This window comes from Marmota marmota, unplaced genomic scaffold (genome assembly GCF_001458135.2).
Source record: "Marmota marmota marmota unplaced genomic scaffold, marMar, whole genome shotgun sequence".
Taxonomy (NCBI): domain Eukaryota; kingdom Metazoa; phylum Chordata; class Mammalia; order Rodentia; family Sciuridae; genus Marmota; species Marmota marmota.
The window spans coordinates 43,205,734-43,226,511 of record NW_026000082.1 but is presented as its reverse complement, the minus strand read 5'-3'; the positions used below and the strand labels follow the sequence as shown (position 1 = coordinate 43,226,511).

At 57.3% G+C, this 20,778-nt stretch overlaps 2 protein-coding genes and 1 long non-coding RNA gene across 5 annotated transcripts in view; 2 read left to right on the top strand and 1 right to left on the bottom strand.

The window, feature by feature from the left end:
• Efhd2 (EF-hand domain family member D2) overlaps positions 1 to 14,761 on the top strand; it is a 19,788-nt gene extending 5,027 nt beyond the window's left edge. The window contains exons 2-6 of one of the 3 annotated variants that reach the window (XR_007352240.1): positions 6,781 to 6,784; positions 11,050 to 11,197; positions 12,310 to 12,441; positions 13,236 to 13,611; positions 13,668 to 14,761. Coding sequence is in view for 2 of the 3 variants with exons in the window: in XM_048816282.1 (XP_048672239.1) it covers positions 6,781 to 6,784; positions 11,050 to 11,197; positions 12,310 to 12,441; positions 13,236 to 13,367 (416 nt within the window). In the remaining variant the exon portion in view is untranslated. Of the gene's footprint in view, positions 1 to 6,780; positions 6,785 to 11,049; positions 11,198 to 12,309; positions 12,442 to 13,235 lie in introns of all 3 variants that reach the window. The other 2 variants (XM_048816282.1, XM_048816281.1) reach the window with 2 other exon arrangements.
• LOC125620503 lies at positions 2,471 to 7,192 on the bottom strand. The gene is made up of 3 exons (XR_007352241.1): positions 6,894 to 7,192; positions 3,936 to 4,056; positions 2,471 to 3,005 (listed from the first exon to the last, which is right to left on the bottom strand). It is a non-coding gene; the product is annotated as an uncharacterized LOC125620503 (long non-coding RNA).
• Positions 14,762 to 18,461: 3,700 nt separating the features above from the next.
• LOC107141589 (chymotrypsin-C-like) overlaps positions 18,462 to 20,778 on the top strand; it is a 9,187-nt gene continuing 6,870 nt past the window's right edge. Inside the window, exons 1-3 of the mRNA XM_048782727.1 lie at positions 18,462 to 18,715; positions 19,372 to 19,508; positions 20,620 to 20,765. Coding sequence (XP_048638684.1) covers positions 18,477 to 18,715; positions 19,372 to 19,508; positions 20,620 to 20,765 — 522 coding nt within the window. The 5' untranslated portion in view covers positions 18,462 to 18,476. The remainder of the gene's footprint in view (positions 18,716 to 19,371; positions 19,509 to 20,619; positions 20,766 to 20,778) is intronic.

Sequence of the window (20,778 nt, the reverse complement as noted above, 5' to 3'; positions counted from 1 at the left end):
GGGCACTCCAGCCCTTCCAGATCATTACGAGGCTCCCAGACCCGCCACCCACCACGCAAATGGGTCCGGGGACCGCCGGGGCCCCTGGCACGTGACCCCTCCTCGTAGTGATGCCTCCTCGGGTGCACCACAGGCGCGCGCACGGGGCTGGGAGCCCCAGGGCTCCCCAGATAATCACGATCCCCCCTCCCGCCGCCGCCGCCACCACACAGGGTCCCGGGACCCACGGGACCCTGCGCCCTGTTATTGACTCTTCCCCCACCACCCACACCTACACACACGGAGAAGGAGGGCCTGGCGACCTCCCTTCTCCCCCCACATCCCAGCCACTCTCTTCCCCACCCCCACCCCGTACCGGCTGGTCAGAGATAAGTACCCGGTGCCTCTCCAGGGAGGCCAGTCCTGCACGGTGCCAGACACATCCCTTTTGTTGGGGTCCTGTCTTTTCCTCTGTTTATTCAGATCTGCCTCAACATGGGTTCTGGAAGGGACGCCCCCACCCCTCGAGTTATTCAGCATCTTTCTAGAAAACTGTGGGCAAAGACTCCTCAGCCCTTCTACCCCTACCCCATTCCCCGTGTGTTAGCCAAGTGCCAAATCTTTGGCCCTCAAGTGGTCTTCCTGGGAAGGGGCCCCTCAGTCCCTGTCCCCAACTCTGTGGGCGTGCAAACTGCCCCCAAGCAGCCCCCTGGAGGCAAAGTCCTTCTTTCTACACACCCAGATCCACCCTGCTCATGGCCTTCTGGCCCTCTGCACCCAGCACTGCTGTCACCAGGCCCCCCACCACCCAGCCTTCCCTCCCCCATGGGATCCCCAATGCCCCACACCCACTCCATTCAGCTAGGGACTGTCCTCTCTGATGTACCCCTGCCCTTTATTCCATGATCCCACGCTGCACTGCACCAGGTTGGCCGGGCACTCCCAGGCCCTTGGCCTCAGCCTTTCACCCCCCACAGAGCAAAACTTAACACTGCTGGGGAGGAACTAGAGAGGAAGGTGCCAGTTCCTCCTCAGGCCTGTCCCTGGGTCCACCCTGTTGGGATTGAGATGGGCAGCCCCTCTCCCCAGCCATATTTGTGCCCATGGAGTGGTGAAGGTGCCCCGTCCCCCTGCCTTTGTTAGCCTTCCCCACCTTCTGTTGCCTGTCCCCGGGCCCTGGCTCCTGGACAGGGAACAGCCCACAGGTACTGGACTGGAGTCGTTTCCAGAAGAGGGTGGCACCACCAGGAGGCCGAGTCTTGGGCAGAAAGGACAAGAGGTCTAGCCACCCAGCACAGGCAGGCCAAGATCGAGGGAGAGGTGTGACAAGGCTGGCGCCAACTGGCCTGAACAGGCAGAGGGGTGACAGCCACAGCCACAGCAGCTCACAGCCCAGAAACCAAGCAGGAAGCCCAGGGAGGGCCGTGTCATGGGGCCACAGCTTGAGAAAGGCGTCTCCCACTTCTCTGCTCCATCTGCAGCTTCTGCATTTGGCCCCAAACAGGGGAAGAGGGTTTTGGTTCCCAGACTCAGGTGGTGGCTAGAAACCCCATACTCTCCCAGAGATCAAGTCCTTGACCCCACCCCAAACCTCTGCCTGGAAGTCCGGGTTGCTAGGAGCCCCCCTCTGATTCAGGCCCTGGCTGGCGTTCTAAGGTTTCCTCCCAGCCGGGGCCAGGCTGGCCAGGTCAGGACAGGGTTTCCCGCATTTCAGAGCAGCCAGAGAACTGCTTGGGCCCCAGGGTGCTGTGTGACTTCCTTGTGGAATTTGCCCTGGGGAAGTCCAGAGGCTCCTCGGTGACCTGACTCAGAGATCCCTGCATTGATAGTGGTACTGAGGCAGGGATGAGTTCCTGGGACCTTCCAGCAGCCCCGTGACATGAGATGGCTTCATCACCCTTGCGCGGGTGGGGAGTCTCCTTATTTATCAGATAAGTTAAATAACTTGCCGAGACACATAGGTAGAAAAATGGGTCAGGGCAAGATTTGAACCCAGGTCTGTGACCCCCAAACCCCCGTTCTTCCCGACTGAATTTCCTGTTAGACTCACCTGCGGCCACATCAGAAAACCACCCCAGCACCCACTTCCATGTGCACAGCTGATTTCCCTCTTGGTGTACCCACGGCCAGCCCCCGTTTCCCCTTTCCTCCAGAGGCCTCCTTCTCTTGGGCTTCCACAGCATCCCTGTCCCCCCAAAAGATGGAGCTGTTTGGGGAGAACCCGGACCCCCACAGTGAGCAGGGCCTGGAAGGCAGCAGTCTGGTCAGAAGGGGCGCAGCAGGGAAGTCCTGGAGTATTTGCAGATACACAGGATGTTTGGGGACAAGTTTGATGAAGGGTGCCCTGATGGAGAGTAGGGGAACTGAACCTTCCAGTCCTTTCCTGGCACCAGTCCCCTCTGCTAGGAGGGCTGAGGGGGGCCAGGAAGCTGGACCTCTAGGGAAGGAAGTGGCACCCGCCAGGGGCCCTGGCTTGGTGGAAAGTGGCAGATTTTGTATTCAAGGAAACAAGGCTTCACTGTGCCAGCCCAGCCCAGCCCAGCCGAGGCCCGGCTGTGAACAGCCGACAGACAGGCTCTCCTGGAGGACAAAACCCCTGTTCTGCTTCCACTGTCCAAGTGGGACAGCCGCCTCCCGGGTCCCAGCAGGGCCCAGGGATCACAGCCAGGACATCAAATCCAGGGCTGGGCTAAGAGGAGAGGGGAGGGGGGAGGGAGCCTGCCCTCCTGGGACGCTGCCACCAGCCCAGTGTAGGAGATGGGCTGGCAGATAGGCCTCTGGGGGCTGGCCTTTCTCTGGTGGCCACGAGCTAGGGATCCTAGCCCACTTGCCCTCCCTGGGCCTCAGTCTACCCATCTTTCAAAGAGCAGGCCATATCTGATGATTCCCGAGGACCTTCGGCTCTCACCTTATTTCTGAGGGGGTCCTGAGAGCGTCTGGATGTCAGCATTGACTTCCAGAGACGTCTGGCTCATCCATTCAGCATGGATTCAGCAGATACATCCTGAGAGTGGTGGTAGAGGAGACTGGAAAGGCCAGGGGGAAGTTAGACAGGTTCTCGCCATTACTGATCCCCACCCAGGGCCACGTAGGTGCCTCCTGGGAGAGACCTGAGGGTTGACCCCCGCCCCCTCCTCATTTTACAGAAGAGGAAACTGCGACCCAGCAAGGAGTTGTGACTTGCTCATGGTCACCCAGAGGTTTTCAGTGGCTGAGCCAGAACATCCTTGTCTGAACAGTGGGAAGAGTGGGTCCTGCTTCTCAGGCTGCATCCTGCTGTGGTGCCAGGTGCAGAGCCACTCCATCCTGGCCTCTCCTATGGCCCAGGGCTGCATCCCTAGCCTCGAGCCCCCTACCTTCTTCTTTCCCCTCTCTACCCATCCATCCAGGGCTGTTTCTAGAACGTTCCAGTGGGGAGGGGATATAGGATAGCCCAGAGACCCTCAGGGATGCCCACCTCTGGGCTAGCCACAGCCTCAGTGGGGCTCTGGAGGGTTCTGTAAGCTGAGACCTGCCAGCAAGGTCGGCAGCCCTGTAATCCTGAACCTACTGTGGAATCCGAGGACGATGCCCTGGTTCCTTGTCTCGCCCAGCCCCACAGCCCTATCCCCAGCTTCCTCATCTCATGACCCCTTACGTCAGAGAGACAGGTTTCCCTTTCCTTCTGGCCAGCTCTTACTGTCACAAGTTCCCGAGGCCACCTGCCCTCCCCTGCAGCGGTCAGGAGCAGGACCTTTGGAATCTGTAGCCCTGGGTTGGAATCCCAGGTGTGGGCCCTGGAGCAGCGTTGAACTAGGACCCACACTGGGCTTCAAAGGGCTCACCCAGCACTTGGCCCAGGGTGAGTACTTCCTGGGCTGCTGTCGCCGTCACCCGCAAGGCAACATCCCTCACCCCAGTCCTGAGCAGGGCCCAGGTGGTGGTCATACCCACCCACCCTGGCTGCCTCCACTTACCCTCAAAGGAGCTGCCAGGCTGGCAACCATCTTTTGCTTGGGGCCTGAGTGACAGGGACCTGGTGTAAGAGTCCACCTTTCTTCCTGCTGAACAGACACTCAGATTGACAGCTACGTATGGCTTTGATAAATAAGAAAAAATGGAGGAATGAATTCATTATCAATTCCGTGGAAGGCAGGTGGTAGAAGAGCTCATAGCAGCGCTGGCCAGACACAGGGCTGAGACTCCAGTGCCCACTGCTCCCACCCAGCTGTGTCTCCCTAAGCAGGGCGCTCAGTTTCGCTGGGTGGCCCTGAGGCTATAGGAACTACCGTTAAAGTAAGGATTCAGTGTGAAAAAGCCCCGTCCTTGTAAGGAGTGCATGGCGGCACCCGGTCTGCAGGCTGTTGATATGATGGCGATGCTTTGGGGAGACACAAGGTCTCCCCATGATCGTGACCCACAGGTAATAGTGGAGTCTCTTCTGTGTGAAAGTTCTAGAGAATCAAGTGAGGAATCAGCTCCTACCTTCAAGAGGCATCTTACAGAGAACCCTGATGTGCATGGGGTCCTTGGGGTAGAGCTGGGCCTGCAGGGCTGGAAATGGAAGGTTCTTGAATTTCCACCACGAGGTCTGAATGCTGCCCTGCGTGCTCCCCGCATCCAGCCCCCGCCTCCTGCCTCTGTGTTGAGTGAGCCGCCAGGTACACCTGCTCCCAGAGGAGTTGATCTGTATGTCCTGTGTGTCACATGAGGAGATGGAGGCTCAAGGAGGTTGAGTCACTTGCTCAGGGTTGTACCCAGTGGTGGTGGCAGGATTAGAACCAGGTGTCCCTGCAGAGAGCCCTTTGTCTGTGATGGAGGTGGGGGGCACCTCTGCAGGTGGAGAGTTGGGTCTTCCCTGCAGCAGCCAAGAGCCCGACCTTCCGGCTGCCCTTGATGTACACCTTCCTGCCTGCCTTGTCCCCTCTGCCTCTTCTGAACTCTCCTGTTTGCCATCTGGGGTCACAGCAGGCTCAGGGATCCAGGTCTTCCCGCCACTGGAGCAGAGTCACTCCACAGCCTCAGGAGGGACAGCCCCCACCCTCCAGCAGTTCAGTGCCCCTGGCCGCACGGCAGCCTCCCCTTGGCCGACTTCTGCTTTTCAAGGAGAGCAGAGCAGGGCTCAGGCCAGGAAGGTGTGGCTCCCACGTGGAGGCGTCCTGAGCCTGAGGACCCTTCCCAGCACCTGCTGCTCACCCCACCCAGAGGCCACCTGGACCTGCTCCACTCCAGGCCCCTGGCCTCGTGCTGAATCCCACATCCTACAAGACCTCCATCACCCATTTCACAGCTAAGGACACTGGTCTCAGAGAGTTCTGTGACAGAGAGAGTTCAGTCACACAGCTGGAAAGAGGCTGAGACAGGATTTGAACCCAGGACTGGCTAACTCCAGGCCCCTGACCCCTTACTCACTTGGTCCATGGACCCACAGCAGCAGCAGCAGCGGGGAGCTGGTGAAACCTGCCAGACCAGAGTCTGCATTTTAACACAACTTCCAGGTGTGCACCCAGGCACAGCCTGTCCTCCACCTGCCTCAGGCAGACCTGAGGGTGAACCTACAAGATGACTTATCTGACTGCTCAGGATAGCAAGATGATGGAGTAAGCTAGATACTAAAGCCCAGGTGTATTAGGCATTCAGTAAGTGCTCTTTTGATCACTACCATGACATTTTTGGGGTCTTTTTGCAGCGCTGGGGATGGAACCAGCAAGCACTCTGGCCTCCCACTGCATCCCCAGCCCAACAGCGGTTATTATTAAGAACAGGCAGGAAACAAACTCCAGATGCGACAAGAGCAGGCAATGCTCCTTCACGGTTGTGACTGGTTGTAAGGGTGTTGTTGAACTTGAGGTTAAGGTGTCCCTGAACCCTGCTGGGTGTGATGCACACGCCTGTAAGTCCCAGCGACTCAGGAGGCTGAAGTAGGAGGATCATATGTTAGAGGCCAGCCTCAGCAACTTAGTGAGACCTGGTCTCAAAATAAAAAATCAGAAGGGCTGGGGATGTGGCTCAGTGGTAAAGTACTGCTGGGTTCAGTCCCCAGTACTAAAAAAAAAAAAAAAATTTTAAGTTCCTGTCCCTGTCCCTTGACAGCCTCTACCAATTGCTGTCACCCTGGAGGCTCTCACTTGATCCTCAGACTCACCAAAAAAAAAAAAAAAGCAGGGTGGAGCCATGAGCACCACAGTGGTTCATTCATGATTTCTCTCTCTCTCTCTCTCTCTTTCCCACCCCCTTCTCTCTTTATCCCTATCCCCTCTTGGCTGATGTAGGGTAATGGTTCAAGGTCAGATTCTGCAGATAGGACTAGAGGAAGTGGCCCCGGTGGCCTTTCCGGTAGCCTTTCCCCCACTTGCACCAGACAGTGGGGCAGTGTGCAGAACTAGTCATTACCAGCACTAGGCGGACCCCTGCCTGTCCCTGCGCTTGGGCTGGGCCCAGCTGGCCACAATAGCCAGCAAGGTCAGACTTTTCTGTCCTCTAGAACTTTGTTGCCCCAAGGAACCTGCCTTCCCACTTCTCAGGTCAGAGCATAGAGGCCCAGGCCTCCCTATGAGGAGCAGGAGGATATTACTACTATGAAATTAGTAGGTCTGAAGCCCCTGCCAGGTGCTATTTTATTTACTACTTAATAATCCTAGTGGTGGATTTTAACAAGAGTAATAACTGAATGCTGTGACCAAAGCCAGGTAGTCCTGGGGGCACCTGAGACTCTGTCTTCCTGGGGCTCTGCAGGCCCAAAGGGACAGAGGCCTGGCAGGGGTTCAGGAGGGACAGAATGGGGTCCCCTGTGCTCCCACACCACGGTTCCCACCCGAGAAGAGCAGTGGGCTTCCCATCCTCAGAGGTGCTCAAGGTGCTAGGCAGGAAAGCTGCCCTGGGCCTCTGCCCCTCACACGGTACTAAATGACATGCCCTCCGGTGCCCCTTCCAACCTGAGCTCGGATGCGGGGTGCAGAGGTGGCGTGTTTCCAGTCAGGCAGGCTGGGATCTCGGCTGCACCCTGGCTGGGGCCAGTTGGTTTGCATCTCTGAGCCTCCGTCTCCCCACCTGCTAAACAGGGGTGTGTGCACGGGCTCCGTGGAGGTCTCTTAAGGAAACCCCAGCGCGCAGTGCCAGCTTGGAGAAGGCGCTCAGCACAGAGCAGCTAGGACAGATAATATTGTTCTGACGGGACGGGCCTGGGTGTGCCCTGGCACTGATCTCACGCCACTGGAGCCAGCCACAGAGGACTCTTGGGGATCCAAACTGGGGTGGGGGGAGGGAAGCAGCCGACAGGGTGTGACCATGCTCAGCCCAAAGGCAGGGTCTGCCTGGGTGGTGGCCATGTCACTTTCAGGGGGGATGGGAGGGGATTTTGTCACCAGCATCCGGGACAGCAGCTGCCGAGCCCTCCCTGTGAGAGCTATTCAGGGGGAGGCGGGCAGGAATGTGGGCACAGGGCCAGGCTCCCTCTGGTACTGCAGAAAAGTGCTGCGCTCCAGCCGGGCAGCACTGTCAGTCCCACCCGATAGCATTGGCCTTGGCACCCTGCAAGCTGGGAGTGTGGGACCCTGTGAGGGGCGGTGCAGAGGCAGGGAGAAGGAACACAGAAGGTTCCCCATGCAACAGCCACCGTTATGGTGGAATCAGCAAGTTTTATGCACCTACTGTGTGCTAGCCATTTTATATCCCTAGTTGTGTTACTTTTTAAGAATCCTAAGGGTAGATGGTAACAATGACAACGATTGGTCATTATAGTTACTGTGTAATAAGAAGGGTTTGTTACAGGCGGGAAGCCTCTTCTAATCCTCATTCTAGGAAAAAGAGTGCTTTGACCCAGATGGGAAAATTGAAGCTCATGGGGTTAGGTGACTTACCCAGGGTCACCCAGCCAACAGGTGGCAGAACTGGGGTTTGAATCCAGGTCAGTCTCAGTTAACCCTGAAGACCTGGCAACTCCCCAGCCTCAGAGCGCATCAGGGCCAAGAGCACACAGCGTATGTCGTTCACAGGAGTCTTACAGCACCTCCTCCCGGGGCCCCACACCTGGCCTCCCCCAGCCTTCTGTCACCTCACCTTGGCGATTGAAGCGTTGTTGGCACTTCTGCCACTCCTGCATGGTCCCCTTGGGGGTCAGAGGCTGCCTGGGATGGAGCCCAGCCCTGGTAATTGATTGACTCTTGATTGATACAGGCAGCGGTTCACGGTGTGGTTTGAGCCACAGCCCAGCCAAGTCTGGGAGCTGCCAGAGACAGAGGAATCCAGAATCCAAGTCTCCTTCCAAGTTTGGACACTTTATCTGCACTTCCTCTGAGACCGAGTTGCCCCTGGCTTTGGGAGGAACTCGTACACTGTAGTCACAAATACAGCTGGGCCTCAGAGAGAGAAGGGCCTGGGACCCCCAGGGCTGGGGCTGAGTCCCCGGCCTGCTGGTGCCCTCCTGCCTAATCCTGACCTCCAGGGGAGCTGAGCACAGAGGCTAAAGGGGAGGTGACTGACGCACAGTGGGGGCTTAGTGGCTAAATCCCCCTGGAGGGTGGGAGCCTGGCCTCTGTGGGTGCAGTCAGTCCTCGGTGGCCCCCTGAGAGCCACCAATCTGTCAGGGGTCCTCACTTCAACACTGCTGACATGAGGCCAGATCATTTCTTACGCCCTGGGCACTGTGAGGTGTTTCATCCTGGCCTTGACCCACCAGATGCCAGTAGCACCCCCCTCCCCAGTCGAGACAACCCAAAACATCTCCGGATATTGTCACATGTCCCCTGGGGGACACACACCCCTGAAGAACTGTAGTATGCAAATATTGAGCCCAGGCCATCTGGCTGCAGAGCCTGGACATTTGTCCCCAACCTCCATTTGGAGCCCAAGGTCAGAAAGCAGGGGTTGTGATCCTGGTGGCCACTGAGGAGGGGTCCGAGTGACTTGCCTCAGGAGAGACCAGGTGCCACACCAGGCCCCTCTGTGAGGGCTGCCTCGGGGGTCCTGAAGCAGCCCTGGCGCTCTGCCACCTGCAGGCAGACTGGAGAGCCGGAAGGAGGGGCCCCAGTCGCCCGGCAAGGCCTCTCCTGCTTGAGATGGAGGTTGGGCCATGGGAGCTGCCTGACCCTCACCACCAAACCGCACCTGCTTCCGCCCAAGCCGCAGCCCACAGGCTCTCTGGCCCGACTCCCCCAGTGGGAACAAGGCCTCAGGACTCTGCATTCCTTTCAGGGTTCCATCTTTCCTGTATGTATTACTTCCAACCACTGACTCACTTGTGAACTATTTATACCCCTCCCACAAATGCTCCCCTCCGCTCTCCAGGCAGACCGGCTGTGCTCTGCAGACAGCCCTGGGACACGTGGGAGCGGCCGTGCACAAATGTGCAGGTTTGAGCCTGACAGTCCAGCTCCACCTTCACTACTGTGTGGCCTTGGGTGGGTTACTTAACCTCTCTGAAACTCCATTATAAAATTAGATGATTGCCAAAATTAAGTAAAATGAATAGGTTAAGTTCTGGTGCAAAGGCAGATTCCAGTTAGTGGCTGCTATTAGATATCTAAAGTCATGCAAAGTTAACAAGAGAAAGACAAAGGGAGGTGGGAGCCCAGAGCAGCCTCAGAGTGAAATATGTTCATGCAGGACCTCCAGGTACTTGGGCCCTCTGTGTCACACGGCTGTTACCAACACTGTTCTCAGCCAGCCAACTGCAGGCCTTGGGGACGATATGAAGAGATTGTGTTAGGTTTAGAAAAACTCACCCCCCCCCAGACCGCTCTCCCCAGCTGTCCCAGGGCACAGGCAGGGCCTGGCTGGACCTTGCAATAAGCCCCCATCCCTTGGGCTGTGTGCTCCAGGCACCAGCAGCACCTCCCCAGCTAGGGACAGGCCTGGAGGCCACTCTGACTCCCACTCGTACCACAGGAGACTGGTCGAGATGGACATTTAGACCCAGCCTGCGGCCTGACCCTGGCACTGCCAGGCAGTTGTTGGTAGAAGGAGGCATGGGCAGAGGCCTGGCTATCACCAGCGCTGCCACCCCTGCAGGCTCGTGGCCAGCTCTTCCCTGAACACACCCCAGGCCTGCACTCTGCCTGAGAAGTTGGTCCTCCTATGACGTGCGGTCCTGCCCCATCCTAGACACTGCCCTAGACAAGGGCATTACTCGCAGCAGGTGGCAGGCTAGGGAGCAGGAAGTAGAATGCCCAGTACAGAAAGCACTGTGTGGGAAAAGCCACTCATTCCATGGAGAGAGGGATGGAGGGCTGGGGTGTGGCTCAGGGGGACCTAGAAGGTGCCAGGCCCTGGCTTGATCCCCGCAAAAGAAAGAGGGGGAGAGACTCCATTCACATGCCACTTCCTCTACCTGTACTTCTCAACTGGGAATGGTTTTGTCCCCCAGGGACACTTGGCAGTGTCTAGGGGACATGTTTGGTGGGAAGTAAACAAAATGTCCTTCCCAACACGCTGGCAGTCTGAGGTGGAGACTCCCTGCCTCCCCCACAAGGCTCCACCACCGGAAGTGGACCCTGGGGAGAGGGGAGTTCCCAAGCAGGTGTCCTGAGGCCAGCAGGTGCTGGCCATGGTCGGAGCTCATCTCAGTTGGCCCACACCCTGTGGTGTGAGGTCTTTCTCACTTGTTCACGTCACACTCAGCATAGGGACTGTGGTCATGTGGTCACAGCTTCCTCCCAACCAGGCTTGACAAACAGCAATGTCTGCCGGGCGTGATGGCGCTTGCCTGTAATCAGAGGCTCAAGAGGCTGAAGCCGAAGGATCACAAGTTCAAAGCCCCTCAGCAATGGCGAGGCCCTGTCTCAAAAATAAAAAGGGCTGGGGATGTGGTCAGTGGCTAAGCCTGGTTCCAAAAAAAAAGAAAGCATTGTTCAACATGCAGGAGGCTGGGGGGCTCCCAGGCTGTGTGGGGAGTTGCCCAAGGCCGCAGGTCACCAAGCTGAGCCACACATCAGGACCTGTCTGGGCTGAGGTCCCTTCCAGCTGTGACAGGATGACATGATGGTGCTAGGTGTCCTCTGGGCCCCCGGGATCCCTACTCTCAGACTTGCCGCCTCTCACCAGTGAAGTCTGAGGTGCGCCAAGATGTCCTCAGGCCCCTCTCTCTGCCCACAGGTACGATGCCGGACGGGATGGCTTCATCGACCTGATGGAACTGAAGCTCATGATGGAGAAACTTGGGGCCCCCCAGACCCACTTGGGCCTGAAGAACATGATCAAGGAGGTGGACGAGGACTTGGACAGCAAACTCAGCTTCCGGGAGGTGAGCACTGCCCAGCCCACCTCCGTCAAGGCTGTCCCTGAGATCTTGGTGGCCAGGGTGACACTGACCCTCCCCCACCCCTTGTTGATGACTGACACTTGACCACGTGAGGCTTCAAGGGCGTCCCACAGCAGGCACCAGGGGGGTTCTGAGATGCCCTAGACGAGGACAGTCGTCCAGCCCTTCGTGTATGGAACATATATTGAGTGGCTTCTGTATCCCCAAACCTGACCAGGCCCTGAGGGTACAGAGAAAGTCCCTGTCCTCAGAGTCTCCTGCAATATGGAGGAGGAGATGCCAAGAGGACACTAGCTCAGTGCTGGGTAGCTAGACATTGAGGGTCGCCTCCCTCACACTGAGATAGGCGCCGAGGGCAAGCCTGGTTGGTGGCGGAGGAAACAGAGGCTCAGAGCCACCTAGGAATGGCGCTAGACCCAGGCAGCACAGGGTTAGATGCAGGGCGGGTGGCCTCTGCAGGAGTCCTGGGCCCTCAAGAGCTGGCAGGAAGCCTAACCAGTGTTGTGCCCTTGTCCAAAAAAAACTTAAGCGGTGCAACAGACCACTTGTGACTTTGCACTAATTTACTGTGCTCACCGAATTGAAAACTTTGGACTTGGTAGGTTAAAGAAGGCAGGGGAGAGAAAGGTAGCAAGGGCCTGGGTGAGGATGAGTGGCCCCAGGGGGTAGGGGGTGGGGAGAGGGCAGCCCAGAGGACACAAGTTCAAATCCTTGTGGCACTTGCTGGCACTGGGACATCAAACAAGTCATTCCTGTCTCTGAGCCTTCTGTGCCTTTACAGCTGAGTAGAGAACGTATCTGCTGGGGGAAGGGTGGAGATGAATGCTGGGTTGCAGGAACTAGATGTGGACGGAGAAGGGCCACAGTAACTCCGACCCGGAGAGCAGGCCGAGTCGCCTACCCTCCCATCCTGCACCTGGGTGACAGAGGCCCGCAGAGGGAAGGGCAGGGGACACAGAAGATGCGAACCCAGCTCTCTGGCTCCCAGGCCTATGAGCCAGGCTCACGGGGTGCCTGAGGCTGGGGCCCGGGTATGGTCAGAGACCTTGTCCCCTCCGGTCCCCACCTGACCCTTGGTGCCTGTCCCGCTGCAGTTCCTCCTGATCTTCCGCAAGGCAGCGGCCGGGGAGCTGCAGGAAAGCGGGCTGCACGTGCTGGCCCGCCTCTCCGAGATCGACGTCTCCACCGAGGGCGTCAAGGGGGCCAAGAGCTTCTTCGAGGCCAAGGTGAGGAGGCTGGGACTGTGCTGAGGCTGGGCGGTGTGCCCTGAGCCCAGCTTAGCTGGGGGGTCAGCACAGCCCCTCCTGTCCCTCCTGAGGCTGCAGAGCAAACACGGGGCTTGGCTGGGCCCAAGGAGCCCTTAAAGGGGAAGGGCCGGGGGACAGCAGAGTAGGCCAGAAACATAGCAGGGACTCCCCAGAGATGCCAGCCTGCCAACCCCAGCCTGGAGGAACCAGGAGGGGCCCCCAAGGCCACCAGCGTGCACAGCCACTCCCCTTTCAGCACATGCCCAGCTGGAGGAGTCACATCTGGTCTCGTGGCTCCTGAGCCTGGACATATACCCCCTGGGCCACCAGGGCACCTGTCGCCCTTATTTCTTCCTCTTCCTGGGTGAAGCTGAGACTCTTCCTTTCAAAGATCTCCTCCCCCTCCCCCTGGACTCCCAAGCCTTGATGGAACATAGGGGGGTTCACCCATGGAACTGGGGTGCCGTGGGTTTTCCCGGACAGGAAATCAAGGATGACCTCAGCAACTCCCACCAGAGGAACCCTGAGTGTGCATCAGCCACTGAACAGGCGTCCAGCCCCCAGGGAGCAGGGAGATGCGCTTTATTGAGCCAGTTCTAGGTGGAGAAGGCAGCTTAGAGAGGTGCATGCGACCCCGGGGCCAGAGCGGGTGCAGCTGGGGCCGCGGGTCAGCTGGGGTGCAGCAGAAGCATGAGCCCAGAGGGACCCCAGCAGGCAGCCCGTGGTGGCGGTGGGGAAGCCCCCCAAGCCCTGACGCTGCCTCCCCGCCCCAGGTGCAGGCCATCAACGTGTCCAGCCGCTTTGAGGAGGAGATCAAGGCGGAGCAGGAGGAGAGGAAGAAACAGGCGGAGGAGATGAAGCAGCGGAAAGCAGCCTTCAAGGAGCTGCAGTCCACCTTCAAGTAGCAGGACACGGCCACCACCCTCCCTGGCCGGGCAGCCAGAAGGCAGGCGGTGGGCCAGGGGGACAGCCAGTCCTGGGCTCTGTCCCGTGGGACCACTCCTAAGAATCTAAATTGTGAAGGAGCTAGTTGAGGGGGTCTCCTGAGTGCCCTGGCCACTGCCTGCTCCCTCCCACTGTCCCTGAGGCTGCCACACCACAGCTGCCCCTGCCTCTGCCTGGCCCAGCCCTCTGCGGCTCTCACCCCAGCTGCCCTGCTGCCTGCCCAGCTGCTCCGGGCCCAGCTCCTGGATCTAGGTCCCTCCCTGCCCCTGTGCCTGCTCTCCTCACACTCACCCCTCTCCCTGCCACCTGCCCCCTGGCCAGGACAGCCCCTCCCTAGACTGGAGCAGGAGGGACCCTCAGCAGACCAGGGCCTATGAGAGGGCCCTCCCCCAGGACTTCTCCTCTGGCTCCACCCCCTCTGCTGGAATGGGAGGACTTCTATTTTGGTGAAGGGACCCAGGCCCTGGCGCCCTGTGCAGACATGGAGATGGGACCCCTCCAGGCAGGGTGAGGGGGCCGCTGTGTGCCAATCTACCTCACGGTCCCACACTCTGCTGGGCATGCCATGGGGTCACGGCGGGAGGGCCTTTGGGGACAGAAACAGGTGCTCCCCACACCCGGCCCCAGAACAACCTGAGGGCCCAGGGGACCGTGCAGAGAGGAGGGCGGGGAGGAAGGACTGACGCCTGTTTAGAAAGAACCAGCCCTCGGCTCATTCCCCAGGAGGCGACAGAAGTGCTTCGTGTGTGCAGCACCTGCAGTGGGGAGCGGGACCGCCCCTGGCACGCTATCCCGCCTTGTCACCAGCCCCGGCGCCTGCCTGGCACGCCCCGCCTAGGAAGCATGGGGACCCTGTGCCCGCCGCCAGCCGCGGCCCGTCCCGCCGCAGCCCCCAGTGCGCTTGCTCACGTGTGTGCCCGTGTGTGTCCGTTGCTGTGTCGTGAAACTGTGACCGTCACCCAGTCCAAACAAGTGAAGGGCCACCGAGGCCACAGTTATGCAACTTTCAGTGTGTCGTGACAGCGTCACTGCTTTTTAAACTCGGTAACTCTTTATTTTAGTACCATGTCGCAGGAGTCGGCGAAGCTCCGGCGAGACTTGCAGAGGTTTTATTTTTTTGGCCTTACGATCTGCAGAAATTAGGAGGTGCCGGGCCCGAGCAGCGCCGGGCCCTGGGTTGCGTTTGCCTTAGCGGATATGTTTATACAGATGAATATAATTTCTTTTCCTTTGGGCTTTTTGCTTTTTATTTTTCTCCCTTCTCAACACCCCCCTCCCCCCCCCCCAAAAAAAGGCTACTTCTTCATTTGGTGGTACGATTATTTTTTTTAACTAAAATTAAGATAAAATTCTATATTCTTAGGTGTGAGTGTGGTTCTTGATGGTTGGTGGGGGGCTGGGAAGGGAGGGGACAGGAGTGAAGTGACCTGTGATAAAGGGTCATGTCAGAGGTCTGGGGAAGAGAAGACTCACTGGTCTTCAAGGACAGCACGACACCCCCCGGGCACGCTCAGCACCATCTGAATTGATTCATCTAATTCTCAAACCGGCCGTGAGGGAAGGTGCCGTTTCTCTTCCTCCTTTGCGGATGAGGACAGGGAGGCCAGCAGGACCCAGACAAGCTGCAAGGTCACAGCCTCTGTCTTCACCCCAGGGCCACCTGTCGAGATGGTAGAGCTCCGTGGCCAGGAGGGGCACTAAGGCTACCGGGATTCTGGGTTGATGTGCCCCAGCCACACAGATGGCTCAAAAGTCTTGAGTACACTGGACAACGCCCGGGAATATGCGGTGACAGCAGGGGGGATCTGACAGATCGGGTGCCTGCGGGGTCCCTGTCTCCCCATCTGTCCAATGAAAGGGTAGACTAGGTTCTCAGGATCTTTTCAGCCCTGGGGTTCCAGAGGGGTGCTCCCTTTCAGCACAACCTGGGGCCAGGGCAGGAGAGCAGACGCTTGGGTTTAAGCGGGGCACCGCTGCCCCCGGGTGGCCATGAGTGGTACTGCAGCAGCCGGGTTGCACGTTACTTCCTTGACTGAAGGCAGCGCCCAGGAGGTGCATTTCCGGGGTTCACCACCCCCACCCAATGCCTGAGATACCCCACCCAATGCTTGGAGATGCCACCGTCCTCCATGAAAGATTTTAGAGCAGGTGTCGCCTTTCAATCCTTCCTGCCCAAGGGAAGCACACCGGAACACCTAGCATCCTGTAGGAAGGATCTCGGGAATGTGGAGTGGAGGGTCCGAGGAGGCAGCCCTTAAATTCATCTCGCAGAGCTGCAGCCCAGCTGCTCGGTGACACACACTGGCCTCCAGCCCTCGGAATCTGAGATGGCAGTCAGCTGTGCCTGCCAGAGCCCTCCACAAAAGGCAACTGGGGCCCAGCCTCAGGCTGCACAAGACCCCCACTGCCTGCTCTGGCAGAGGAGCCACCTCTGAATTCTCATTAAGCCCCCTGCTACTGAGTCCCAGCCCCATCTCCAGACACAACCCCTCATGGGCCCAGCTGCCCACCAGGCCCAGCCTCATCACCAAACTCTGAGTTCTCCCGAACCCCAACCCTATCACCAGGCACCGAGCCCAGAGAAACCCCCAGACCCCACTGAAACGGTAACTCCCTCAGTGAACTCTACCCCTTAGGAAGCCCCAGAGCCTCTCTGAACCCCAGTACTTCACCTGGCTTTGAGGGGAGGCCCTGCCGATCCCTCAGCCTTCGCCTCTGTGGGCCTCATCGGAGAGGCAACAGCTGTGCCCAAGACACCCCGCCCAGCACCTGTCCATTTCTCCCCCCACCCTCCCCCAATCTGGCACTGCTTCCCCTGAGGCTCCAGGACATCATCCGGGCACGTCCACCACCCCCTCGGCCTGTCCCCTCCACGTCACCCATGGTTATTTTTCCAGCACAGACTGACTCTGGCAGCTGGGGACTCCAGGCCCTGGAAATCCCAGGGTCCAACAGGGAGTGGGAGGGATCCCAGCATCCTCACTCCCTCCATCCTCAAATTCCTTTTGGACTTGACTCTGTACAGGAGGAGCCTTCTCCTAACCTGTACCCCACTCAGCTCCCACCCAGAACCAGTCTCTTCCCATATGGACCTCCTGCCATGGCCCATCTCTCCAAGGAACACTTCACCCTGGCTGCCAGGGAGCTCCCCCAGCTATGCAGGGTCTTCTTTGTCCCAGCCCAGGGCTTGCACTTAGATTTCTGCATGTATAGCATGTCAGCGCCTCACAGCTGGGAAAAGAAAAGAGTCACCTCTTAACATATGCAAGCTGATCCTGCTCCAAGCCCCCACCCTCCAATCCCAGGACACCCACCCACAGGGCTCCCTCTGAAGGTGCCTCCAGCCCCCTAGAACTGCTTGTTCAGCTTTTCTTATCATGACCGGAAAAATCAGCTCAGCCAACCTGGTGTCACAGTGTGAGTCACTGAGATAGTTGTGTCCTGTGGGCAGGAACTAGCACCAGCCAGGCACCTGCCCAGTCCCAACCTCTGCCCAGTTGCTCCAGGCAAGAATGGCTTCCTCCTGGCTGCCTCTGGGCATGGTGAAGGCATCCCCAGGACCAGAGCAAGTGGCAGAAGGGTCCACAGAACACGCCCCCAAATCTCAGCTGCTCAGACAGACACCCTCCATTAGCAGGTGCCGGGGCAGAGCACGTGTGTACCCTGCAAGTACGGGGAGTATGGGGCCTGGAGCCCTGGTACTTTTAGGGGCTACAAAAGTGTTCCCATTTCTTTAAAATCAGTAGGAAAAAAATGAATTTAGTCCAAGATGAATTACACTCACTTTTATACTCATGCATCATAAAGCAATTTGCAAAGTTTTGGGGGTTTTGTTGTTGTTGTTGTTGTTGTTGTTTTGGTACCAGGGATTGAACTTAGGGGCACTCAACCACTGAGCCACATTCCCAGCCCGATTTTGTGTTTTATTTAGAGACAGGGACTGAGGCTGAATTTGAGAACTTGAGATCCTCCTGCCTCAGCCTCCCAAGCCGCCGGGATCACAGGCGTGCGCCACCGCAACGTATTTTGACAGAGAAAGAGGCTCTTTGACAGCACTGACTCCACATTCTGAGATGGGAGCAGGTGACAAGCCAGATGACCAGATAAGGACCAGATGACAATAATCACAATAAAAGCAAGCACTCAGATAGTACCTACGATACGCCACGCCTAGAAACAGCCCTAGAAGGCAGGTACCATTTTCACCCTGTGCTACAGATGACAGGGGGAAAGCACAGAATTCTGAGCACAGACTCTTGGCAACCCTGCCAAGTGCCACAAATTTACATCTGCCACTGACCCTCACCTTGATGTCAGGAAACCTCGGGACTAGAAGGAAACCCGGTCCATTGGGTCCTATCTGCCCATTTCAGAGATAGAAAGGCCGAAGAGCCTACATCTAAGTGGCTTCAGGTAGGAATTTGGCCAACCAGCACCTTCCAGGAGCCTGCATGAGTGCCATCCCAGCCCTGGGGCAGGTGCAGGAGCAGCCAAGCCCAGTGGGGGAGGGCCCAGGGGGCAGGGAGACAAGAATCCTAGGGCAGGAGTGCTGCAGAGACACAGGAGGAAGCTGCTGCCCAGCTGTGCGCCCCAGACAGTCCCTCACCCTCCAAGTCTCAGTTTCCTCATCTTCAAGGAGCAGAAAATAGGACTGGCCTTAGGTTGTTGGAAGAAGTCAGTGAGATACTGCAAGAAGGGGGAAGCACAACCTGGCACAGGAGGTGAATAATAAACTATAACTAAAAAGAATGAGGCAGACAGAGAGTTTGGGAACACACTTCAGGCCTGGGGTTGTGGCTCAGAGGTACAGCGCTCACCTAGCACGGGCAAGGCCCTGAGTTTGATCCTCAGGACAACATAAAATAAATAAATAAAATGAAGATATGTATCCAACTAAAAAAAAAACCTTCAAGCACAGCAGGAGGCACACGCCCAGCCCCCTTAAAAAAATACCCGCACCTCAGCCTTTGCTGTGTTTCAGGATATTTGGAAAACTCCATGCTTCCAGACCAGCCCCCACTCCTGCCCAAATTACACAATAATCACCCAAGGTCAAGGAAAGGCACTTAATGGGACAGACGCCCCTCCCCAGTGAAACTCAGCCTCCAGAACCCAAGTCCCCTTCGCTGCCCCATGGCTGGCAGGGATCACTGACCACCTTGACCTGGTTCCCCTCCCTGCCCAGCAACACCCTGACCTACCGCGTGGCCCTGGGGAAGAACGACCTGACAGTGGACGAGGAGGGCTCTGTGATCGTGGGCGAGGACACCATCTATGTCCACGAGAAGTGGAACTCCTTCCTGGTGCGGTGAGTCCCCCTGCCCAGGGTTAGGGGCGGTGGACAGGGAGCTGCAGAGCCTGCCCCACCCCCAGCCACACCCTGTCCCCCCACACAGCAGGCAGGTGATGAGGCTCTGCTAGGAGGAGCAGGGGACCTTCCTATCCCATCCTTACCTAAGCATTCCCAGGAAGGTGCCCATGGAAGGAAGACCCCATCCCTCCACACTGACTCTCCTGACTCTCCTGAACTGAGTCTGGGCCACCACGTGGCAGCAGACCTGATAGATGCCCTCTCTCAGTTAATCTCCCAACAGCCCTGGACAAGCCACCAAGACTCAGAGAGGTTAAGGAATATGCCCCAGGGTGCACAGGCCAGCACAAGGCCAACTAGGAATCAAGCTGGGTCTGTTTAGGGTTCCCAGCCTCCATTCTGGTAATGGAAAATATTGAAATGTCATCTTTTATTCTTATGATTTTCAACTTCATTTGTGATGGTGCACACCCCCCTCGGTTGAGAAGGCTTCTGCTTCCCGTCTCTTCTGATCTGCCTTTCACTGTTGGAATGCTTAAGGACACTCTCTGGTCACCTTTTCGTGACCACAGCTCACAATCCCAGGTCTCGTAGCACTAGCTGGAGAGGTCAGGGTCCCTCTGCCCACTCATGCCCTCTGCTTTGGATTCCAGCAATGACATTGCCCTCATCAAGCTCGCAGAGCCTGTGGAGCTGAGTGACACCATCCAGATGGCCTGCCTGCCAGAGAAGGACTCCGTGCTGCCTCAGGACTACCCCTGCCTTGTCATTGGCTGGGGTCGCCTCTGGAGTGAGTACAGACCTAGGGGGAATCCCCAGAGGCTTCCTGGAGGAAGCAGCTCTCAACCAGCAGCCACACACACCTCTCTTCCTTTCTGTCTGAACATTTTCACCTCTTTTTGAACTGTACAATAATAACTGCTAATATTTATTAAGCACATACTATGTGACAGATGTTAACAAATGGATGCTTTGGGTACTGTAAGGATTAAACAGATCAGATTCTGCCAAGTGTTTACAGCAGGGCTTGGCATGTTGTAGGTGCCATACAAATAAACTAAAATAAGCCATGTGGGGGTGGGGGATTAGATCTTATGGTAAACCATATGCTCAAATAGGTTCCAGCTAAATTAAAAGGTTACAGGCAGGGCTGGGGTTCTGTGGGAGAGTGCTTGCCCAGCACAGGTGAGGCACTGAGTTTGATCCTTGGCACCACATAAGAGATGAAGAGGCGTGCTCTCCATCGACAACTACAAAAAAGATTTTTTTAATTTTTTAAAGAAAAAAAAGATTAAAAACTGCAAATACGTAAAACTATGGGAGACACATTCAGAACTATACGTAGAACATCTTGGGGATAAAAAGGATCCTTTAATATTTAACCCCAAAGTCAGACCTACAGGAAAATGACTGATGACTCAACCCCCAGAATCTCAATAAAAGATAACTCAAGCAGGGCACAATGGCAGTGTCATCCGAGCAATTGGGAGAGGGGGGGCACGGAGGGGTGGGGCTGAGGCCAGAAGATAGTGAGTTTGAGGCCAGTCCAGCTCCCCTGTCTACAGATTAAAAATAGAAAGGGCTGGAGATGCAGCTCAGAGGTAGAGTATGCCAGGGTTTAATCCTCAGCACCCCAAAAATGTTTTTAATTTAAAATTAAAAAACTAAAACCAGACAACTCAGCACACAGCCATCTCTTAATGCTCCAAGTATGGCCTCCAGTCCGGGTCCTTCCCCACCGTTAGCAGATCCTTGGCTGGCCAAGGGTCCCAAACAGCACTAGGAGTTGCAGCAGGACTCACCTGCACCCTGTCCCAGGCTCTGGCCCCTGAAGGCCTGGGCTAGGAGGAGCAGGGCTGCCTGGCTGCTCCCTGCTCACTGCCCACTCCCTCCCTCCCCAGCCAATGGCCCCATCGCTGATGAGCTACAGCAGGGCCTGCAGCCCGTGGTGGACTATGCCACGTGCTCCAGATGGGACTGGTGGAGCTTCATGGTGAGGAAAACCATGGTGTGCGCTGGGGGCGACGGCGTCATCTCCTCCTGCAACGTGAGTGTCCAGA